At 38.8% G+C, this 9,912-nt stretch overlaps 1 protein-coding gene across 1 annotated transcript in view; it reads right to left on the bottom strand.

Moving 5' to 3' along the window:
* Window positions 1-2,422: 2,422 nt before the first annotated feature.
* The window catches only part of LOC133634125 (ribosomal protein S6 kinase beta-2-like), a 37,550-nt gene continuing 30,060 nt past the window's right edge, over window positions 2,423-9,912 (bottom strand). The window contains exons 13-16 of the mRNA XM_062027154.1: window positions 6,505-6,582; window positions 6,323-6,430; window positions 5,983-6,095; window positions 2,423-3,583 (exon numbers count right to left, since the gene is read on the bottom strand). Coding sequence (XP_061883138.1) covers window positions 3,406-3,583; window positions 5,983-6,095; window positions 6,323-6,430; window positions 6,505-6,582 — 477 coding nt within the window. The 3' untranslated portion in view covers window positions 2,423-3,405. The remainder of the gene's footprint in view (window positions 3,584-5,982; window positions 6,096-6,322; window positions 6,431-6,504; window positions 6,583-9,912) is intronic.

Genomic DNA, 9,912 nt, shown 5'->3' with positions numbered 1-9,912 from the left:
GTTCTAACTTTGATTGTTTTCCGTGGCAAGGTCGTTCTCTCAAGAGTCCCTTCAAAGACAGTGCAGCGAAGACAGGAAAGATAAACTCTTGTTACTTTGCCACTGCTTGCAGGGCGACTGCAGGCCTACAGACTTAACACACACACTATAGGCCATGGCTCAGTGGCGTGCAGTCACTAGAGGCAGGGGAGGCGGGGCCTCACCTGCCATCATGGAAAGAAAAAAAATGTAAAAAGAAAAAAAAAATTATTAAATTGTTATATGTATCCAGTGATTATACTAAAGTTATTTTCCATTTAACTTCACCAGTTTTACATTATTTTTATTATTTATTTTCACATTTGCCGTTCAAATACTGAGAAGAGACGGTGCGGTGATCAGCAGCCAGTTGAGGCACGTCACTGATGTGTGCCTCAACATGGATTGTGCACAATGACTCGGCTAACTGCTGAGCTGCTGTGCAGTGAGACAGTATTGCTATATGAATTATATCAGCTAACTAAACTATGGCATAGTTTAGTTAGCTGAGTTATATAATGTACAGTGTATTTTGTCAACAACTGTATGTGTGTAACGTATTTCTTGTGCTGAGCATTCATAAAACTGCTGCAAAAGACGTACTGTCTGAGGCTCGCAGTAATCTGGCCTCCTGGTGGTAGAGGGCGGTAGTGATCCCAGAGATCATTCCTCGCCACAGAAGAAAAAGCAAAAAAAAGTTTGCAAGTCAATTAGTGCAGCGATTGTTTATTTCCTATCGCCTGGACTTTTATTAAAAACATGGAGGATTACATCCATCCATCCATCCATCCATTTTCTACCGCTTATTCCCTTCGGGGTAGCGGGGGGCGCTGGAGCCTATCTCAGCTACAATCGGGCGGAAGGCAGTGTACACCCTGGACAAGTCGCCACCTCATCGCAGGGCTGGAGGATTACATATGTAAAATAAAACAGTTTTCTAAACTGGACTTTCAATCGAAGCAGGAGGTAATATTTAAAGGTAGACCAACGCCGGAGCTAAAAGGTTTGCTTTTGACTTCGGGACAGAAGACCCGTTCTTTTCAAACGGCGTGGTACACACGCAAAGGCTGGCTGTGTGGATGTCCAGCAAGAAAGGTAAGACCATAATAATGTGCTTTTTTGTGTGCTACAGTTGTGTAAAGAATGCTGGTATGAGCTTTTAAACATAACCCGTTAACTGCTGCCAATCACATGGTGAATAAGATTAGATTTAGGGTTCATATGTTTGTAAATCTGACTGTGATGATGCAGTGCCTCACCAGACATTAACCTCACCGCACGCCACTGCCATGGCTACATATGCACACATAACCCAACCCCCACGGCCACCCCACTACGGACAACGGACCAGCATCCCTAGTGGCTGGCAGCTTCGAGCCAGAGGCCTTCCCCCTCCCCTCCTGTTGCAAGTCTTGTGGTTTCTGTGTCAAAATGTGGTATGTGCTTATCGACAAGTTATTTTCCTCGGCCCCCGTTTGTGCCTCCTACCCCACAGGAGCCCAGATTGAGATAGACTATTTTTATACTGATCCTCCCCCAGTTTGTCTGAATGGGTTTGTAGAGAAAATTAAACTTCCTTGTACTTGTGCAATGACAACTAAGAGCATACCATACCATTTTGCTTTATTTATTATTGATGTATTTGTTGCCACTTTGTTGTATATTTTAATGAGATTTCCAGTTCATTTTCTCATCTATTATTGCACCCTAAATGTGGTTTATTTTACTCTTTCAATGTCTACTTCGTCTATTTGTATTCGTTTTAATTGATCTACTACTGTTACTGAATAGCATTATTTTAGTTTTACTGAGATATATAGTGTGTTTTTGTCAAATCATCTCTCAAATTTGTTAATTTCTTCTGTTAATATTTGTATAAGCTTCTGTCTATTCTCTCCTGAACAAAACACAGATGTGTTGTGTGATTACCTCGCACAAAATGCCGTAATCGGTGGCTCTCCAGTGTCGTTTGAGAACCTTCGCTTCCAATTCTTGTCTTCTTTCCGGGTTGTTAGGAAAGCGATGTATGCAGAATCAACTTTTCTTATCTTTTTTGTTTTTGTAACACCTTCAGCTCTGGCCTTCTGTAAATGATACCGTTTGTCTCTGTAACATAGTCTTATCATGCAACATCTTTCTGCAATTCTTAATGGAAAGTCCAGAAAGGGCAGTTGACTTTATTTTTATTTATTTTTTTCAAAAATACTTGCTCATTCCTCCAGCCAAGGCAGCAAATCCAACTTGTCCTGGTCAGGAAACTTTGAAATGAACATGCATACACAAGGACATTTTGTAACTGTTGATGCAAAATAAGCATGTTTAAGGATGTGTCTGCTCAAAGCTGACCTTCATGAATGTTTGATTATATTTGTCAAAATTCATTAGGCAAATAAAAAATCTCTCAACCAAGCAACATTTTTTTTTATTCAGATATGACAATAGTAAGGCAAGAGAAATCAGCAACAATCCCAAAACATCTTGTCCACTAAATATTTTCAATTACTTGAGTCACCCCTAAAGCACTCTATATATAATTCTCAAAACTTAATGTACATTAAAAAAAAGAAATGAATAGAATTAACTTCATATTCAGATACATATTTTACAACACTGCAGCAAATATGTATGCATTTATGAGCAAAAGAAAGAAAACACTGTCCATGCATTGCAATTTTTTTAGAACATGTTGCTGGTTACACAACTTGTTGTTGTGCATAGTTTAAGTATACATTCCTAGTTATTCTTTATTTGTATGGTTTGTAAAAACAAAACAAAAATGTTATTCATAGAGTAAGATAATACTTAAATGACATAATGCAATATTGCATTAGAGATTACAGACCAATCAGATCAGATCAATATTCCTTAAATCCTGTGTTAATATAAGATGCAGGTCTGTCCCAATCATCATCATATGCAGCGGGAAATAACTTACAGGTATATAATGATTTTGTGGTTTTCTCACTTTGCGTGGAAACTGTCACATGTGCCATCATTTTGTTGACTGTCTGTCTCCATCCACTAAATAAACCCTAATTAGTTATGTCACACATTTAAAAATATAACAATTCAAACTGTTATTTATTAAGTGCCTATTTTTTAAGAAAGCTTAAATGCAACTAAAAATTGTATTTTCTATCAATAATAATAATGATAATGGGTAAGATTTACTGTATATAGCGCCTTTATAGATGATTTGTCATCTTTATACCTGTTGCGCAAACTGGCGCATGTCAAATGCAGATCCGTTTAAGGTCTGAGAGAAGAAAAAAAGCGAGCCCCACATGCCCGTGCATGACTGAATTATAGCAAAGCCCAAACCCACACAAACTCGTGTTGGATAACTGAATGGGTTCACCTGCTTAGATCTGAAAAAGTCCCTCCTCCTCATCTGTGGTGCCCCTTTTCCTTCTTGTTCCTGGAAGGTGTACTGATCGGCTGACTAGCAGATCCATTCTCCAGCGGCACAGGAGATGGATCTTTTGAGGCAGATGAGGGAGAAAATAGTCCTGGCTCGCCATCAATATTTGACTTGAACGGCCCAGAGGGGGAAAATGTCAAAGGACTAAAATAAGAGACAAAAAGAATAGAAAATTAAAGTACAAAAGTGAACAAATTGTTAGTTGCCTCCAATAACATTACAATAGTTATTAATATGGTATGTATGATGGTAAAATAGTTTTTATTAAAATTCGTTCCATTTTGTCCACAAGCGATGCTGAGATCATTATCCATGCGTTCGTTACATCTCGTCTCGATTACTGTAACGTATTATTTTCGGGCCTCCCTATGTCTAGCATTAAAAGATTACAGATGGTACAAAATGCGGCTGCTAGACTTTTGACAAAAACAAGAAAGTTTGATCATATTACGCCTATACTGGCTCACTTGCACTGGCTTCCTGTGCACCTAAGATGCGACTTTAAGGTTTTACTACTTACGTATAAAATACTACACGGTCAAGCTCCTGCCTATCTTGACGATTGTATTGTACCATATGTCCCGGCAAGAAATCTGCGTTCAAAGAACTCCGGCTTATTAGTGATTCCCAGAGCCCAAAAAAAGTCTGCGGGCTATAGAGCGTTTTCTATTCGGGCTCCAATACTATGGAATGCCCTCCCGGTAAAAGTTAGAGATGCTACCTCAGTAGAAGCATTTAAGTCTCATCTTAAAACTCATTTGTATACTCTAGCCTTTAAATAGACTCCCTTTTTAGACCAGTTGATCTGCCGTTTCTTTTCTTTTCTTTTCTACTCTGCTCCGGGGTGGACCGCTAGCCTGTCCATCAGATGGGGACATCTCTACGCTGCTGACCCGTCTCCACTCGGGATGGTTCCCGCTGGCCCCACCATGGACTGGACTTTCGCTGATGTGTTGGACTTTCACAATATTATGTCAGACCCACTCGACACCGAGGATGTCGTTGTGGCTTGTACAGCCCTTTGAGACACTTGTGATTTAGGGCTATATAAATAAACATTGATTGATTGATTGATTGATATAACCGTCCATCAATGTGAACAATTATGGCTTCAAAACAGTGCCGAAAATCTGCACGCATAAAAACCCCTCTCTGCCCAAGTGTGGGCTCTAATCCTTTTGCCACCTAGGGGCGGGTATTGAATAGACAGCCTAGCAACTCCCCTCCTTTCTGATTGGTCACTTTAACCAAAAATTGTCTCCTCGTCAGAGCCAATCCAAGGGAACCTGTTTGTGTGTCCCTTCTAAAGAAGAAAAAAAAACTCCCAAGTTAGTGTATTTTGTCATCTACAACCCCTGGAAAATATGATGCAATCATCAGTCTTGGATGTTCATTCAGTTGTGAATTTTGTAGAAAAAAGGCAGATAACAGACTTGATACAAAACTATAGTCAATTCAAATGGCATCTTTCTGGCTTTAAAAAAAGAATAAAGTAAATCAATAATATAAATTGTGGCAGTAACAGTTTCAATCATTTGCAATTACTAAATTCTAAGGAAAATACTTATGGAATCATGAAAAACAAGCAAAAAAACTCCATTGCTGCACCACCTCTTTTTTTTTTTTAATAACAGCTTATTTATAGTCTCTGAGGCATGGACTTAACGAGTGACAAACAGTACTCTACATCAATCTTGCTCCATAACTATTTGCAATCTTTAAGAACAACTTTTAACAACTTGATAGCTTATTTTGACTGACAAAAATGCTTTTCTGAAATATATGTTTCCAAGGTAATTGCAAAGTTGCATTCTATAAACCTACTTTATATGATAAGGTAGCTAATTTATCGATGACATTTATGACATGTATGTGTAACCCCGATAATTGTATGGTATCATTACATATTATTGTATCATATTACAAACTATCGCAAGACTTTGTATCGGTCTATTTTAGAGAGCCATTTGTCCTGAGACTTTAAGTTGGTGCTGTAAATTATCAATCAATCAAACAACTGCAGCAACCACTGCTACTATGGGAATTGAAAAGATTTTTCAGGTTCCGATTTTACTTTTGAGTCTGCGTAGCGATTCGGTTCCTTAACGAAGGGGCACAACAGGGATTGGACATTAAATTGTGGGGAGCCTGGTTTTTCGGGACCGTTGACAGGCACAACACACTTACACGAACAAACACACACATACACACAGGGCTGATTATCCAATGCAGGGCGGACCGAACAGTCCACTATTATACAGAATACAGTTGCATCCCTACTTTTTATTGCCATAATGAAAAGTGTTACAGTAATTATTAAATGTAACAGCTGAGAAGTGACCGCAATACTTAAAAGAATGTGCCCGTGTTTTTGTGTCTGTGTTCGATCGCTACCCATGACACCCTCCCCCCAAACAAAGCTGTTAACTGGGGGAAAGACTGCTCTTGTGATTTATATCTTCTTTAACATCCCCACGTTTGACATGAGTAAACTAACACTGTGTCAGTCCGCATGAATTCCTCTCTATAAACGTGTGTATTACCTGATAGGTGTGCGTGGGCCACTGTTGTGTCGGCGAACGGGCCTCATTCGTGGCTCAAAGGAGAAACCTTCTTTTAAACTGTCTAGGACTGAAGGAGCCACATAGGTGAAACCCTGATGGAAATAAAGACAAACCCACCTCAGTCACAAGAAAATGTTAGTACGCTACTCCACCATCTCCACATTACAATGCTTAGTCATTTGTAGCATTTATAAATTACTGACCCGTATTTGTTGCACAAGTACAGTGAAGTGTAGTTGGTTTGAACAGCAACACACTACTATGGTGTCAGACTGCTTTGTCCTACTTTATTACGGAGTATGAAGTACAAACTACTCACGGCAAAGGTAAGCTCTGCACTCTGGTTGATTGAGGTATCGTCTGGACTGTCCACTGGTGTCTGCTTCGTAAACCTGGTGTCAAACTGGCTCACATCTTCATCTGACTGCTACAGAAGTAAAGAAATGACAATGAGCTCTGTGGAAATATGACCGAGGAGCAAAATGACAAACCATGTTTTACCAGCTGCGGTTTGTATGGTGGCTCAACTCTCTTGTTTAGAAGATCGTCCCACTTGATTTGTTTGAAGAATAGATGTCTCTGAGTAGAAAAGTGCATGAATCAGTTTCACAATGCTCTAAACCAGGGGTGTAACCCTTTTAAACCTTGGGGCTCTCAAATTTTACACCACAAAGGGGGCGAGGGACATACTCAAATATTACACTGAATTAGTAACCTTACTCTTGATTTTAATCATATTCAATAATTATATATTACCTACTTACAGTTTCCAATAATATGAAATCATGTGTTAATCACAAACATTTTATTTAACACAAAAACCTCAGGCTTAGGTCAGGCTGATAAGAAAAATAAGTACTGACCTAATATACTGCATAAGAAGGGATTAATAAATAACTGATGAAAAAAATATTTTACATACAACTATGGTGTGTTAAAATAAACAAAGTTAATAATGAATGTGTTTGTTCACTAAACTGTCAATAAAATTAAAGTGCAAATGAAAGTACAGCTTCAACAGTTTTGTCGTATTTTTTGCGCTTAAAAATCTTTATGACTTCTTCTAGCACCAGAATTCTTGTTTAAGATTGTCATTACTGCCACAAGTGGTGGGATAGTGTATTACAACTGAGCACAAGTGGTGGGAAAGTGTATTACAAATGAGAAATGCTGCGACCCATAAGGACCACAGCTGAGAAAACTATATGTTTTGGCTGCCCTTTAGCGGGTGCTTGTGCCCCTCAAGGACCCTATGGTTAGAAAACACTGCTCTAAACCACATACTCATATTGGCTCCTTACATGTTTATGTCAGTTGCTGTTTACTAAAAATAACCCATTAACATTGGGTATCAAGATGTTTTTGGTTAATGCTCTGATAAACAAAGAACTAAACATGGGTCTGTTCATCCGTCCCTCAATGGAATGAAGCATTTTTTGCATCCAAAGCAGAATGTTTCCATCACCATGTTTGACAGTACAGATGTTGTTGTTGGGGTCATATTCAGCAATTCTCAGAAAAATTAGTAAGGGACACCTTGTTGGTCAGCAAGACCGGCCAACCCAATTAAGAGCTACTCATATATTACCCGTCGGACATAATGAGGTCTGAGTTAACCAAATTGCTTCTTTTTTCAAAAAACAAAAGGTCACTTCGGTAAACAGTAATTTGGAGTCAGAAGACCAGACGCTAACTAACTACTGTAGCTAACTCTATCTAGCTACAATTGCTAGCATCAATCGGCTTAGTCAGTGTCTAGCTGTTTTATAGAATATTTGTAATTCTTACTGTAATACAGCGGTACCTCAATTTACAAGTACCTCAACTTGCGAGTAATTTGAGATACGATTTGTCCCTCACCTTTTTGTTGTACTTTAAGTTGTGAGCATACCTTGAGTTACAAGCATTTACTCCGCCGGTTGAAGAAATATTTGAAGCGCGGTTGTGTCGTCAATAAAAAGTTCATATATTGTTACATGATCATGTTCCCGCTTATTTTGCATAACAAACTAGGGCTGGACAATTAATCAATGTTTGATCTCTATTTTGGCTTCTCCCGATTATAGTATATATATATATATATATATATATATATATATATATATATATATATATATATATATATATATATATACATACACACACACACACAGTCATGGTCAAACGTTTACATACACTTGTAAAGAACATAATGTCATGGCTGTCATTGGAGCACATACTTGTTGGTCACAAAAAACATTCATGAAGTTTGGTTCTTTTAGGAATTTATTATGTGTCAACTGAAAATGTGACCAAATCTGCTGGGTCAAAAGTATACACACAGCAATGTTAATATTTAGTTACATGTCCCCTGGCAACTTTCACTGCAATAAGGCGCTTTTGGTAGCCATCCACAAGCTTCTGGCAAGCTTCTGGTTCATTTTTGACCACTCCTCTTGACAAAATTGGTGCAGTTCAGCTAAATGTGTTGGTTTTCTGACATGGACTTGTTTTTCAACATTGTCCACACGTTTAAGTCAGGACTTTGGGAAGGCCATTCTAAAACCTTAACTATAGCCTGATTTAGCCATTCCTTTACCACTTTTGACCTGTGTTTGGGGTCATTGTCCTGAAAATGTTTTCACTTCAGTTTTGATGCCTTCAGTGACAATCTACAATGCAAATAGTCATGAAAATAAAGAAAACGCATTGAAATGAGAAGGTGTATCCAAACTTTTGTATGTATATACGCTTATATACATACATATACTGTATATACAAACCCCGTTTCCATATGAGTTGGGAAATTGTGTTAGATGTAAATATAAACGGAATACAATGATTTGCAAATCATTTTCAACCCATATTCAGTTGAATATGCTACAGAGAAAACATATTTGATGTTCAAACTGATAAACTTTTTTTTTTTGTAAATAATCATTAACTTTAGAATTTGATGCCAGCAACACGTGACAAAGAAGTTGGGAAAGGTGGCAATAAATACTGATAAAGTTGAGGAATGCTCATCAAACACTTATTTGGAACATCCCACAGGTGAACAGGCAAATTGGGAACAGGTGGGTGCCATGATTGGGTATAAAAGTAGATTCCATGAAATGCTCAGTCATTCACAAACAAGGATGGGGCGTGGGTCACCACTTTGTCAACAAATGCGTGAGCAAATTGTTGAAAAGTTTAAGAAAAACCTTTCTCAACCAGCTATTGCAAGGAATTTAGGGATTTCACCATCTACGCTCCGTAATATCATCAAAGGGCTCAGAAAATCTGGAGAAATCACTGCACCTTCGATCCCTCAGGCTGTACTGCATCAACAAGCGACATCGGTGTGTAAAGGATATCACCACATGGGCTCAGGAACACTTCAGAAACCCACTGTCAGTAACTACAGTTGGTCGCTACATCTGTCAGTGCAAGTTAAAACTCTCCTATGCAAGGCGAAAACCGTTTATCAACAACACCCAGAAACGCCGTCGGCTTCGTTGGGCCTGAGCACATCTAGGATGGACTGATACAAAGTGGAAAAGTGTTCTGTGGTCTGACGAGTCCACATTTCAAATTGTTTTTGGAAACTGTGGACGTCGTGTTCTCCGGATCAAAGAGGAAAAGAACCATCCGGATTGTTATAGGCGCACAGTTGAAAAGCCAGCATCTGTGATGGTATGGGGGTGTATTAGTGCCCAAGACATGGGTAACTTACACATCTGTGAAGGCGCCATTAATGCTGAAAGGTACATACAGATTTTGGAGCAACGTATGTTGCCATCCAAGCAACGTTACCATGGATGCCCCTGCTTATTTCAGCAAGACAATTCCAAGCCACGTGCTACATCAACGTGGCTTCATAGTAAAAGAGTGCGGGTACTAGACTGGCCTGCCTGTAGTCCAGACCTGTCTCCCATTGAAAATGTG

This window comes from Entelurus aequoreus, linkage group LG18, assembly GCF_033978785.1.
Source record: "Entelurus aequoreus isolate RoL-2023_Sb linkage group LG18, RoL_Eaeq_v1.1, whole genome shotgun sequence".
Taxonomy (NCBI): domain Eukaryota; kingdom Metazoa; phylum Chordata; class Actinopteri; order Syngnathiformes; family Syngnathidae; genus Entelurus; species Entelurus aequoreus.
Note: the sequence above shows the minus strand (reverse complement) of the source record. Positions and strands in the feature narration are given on the sequence as shown.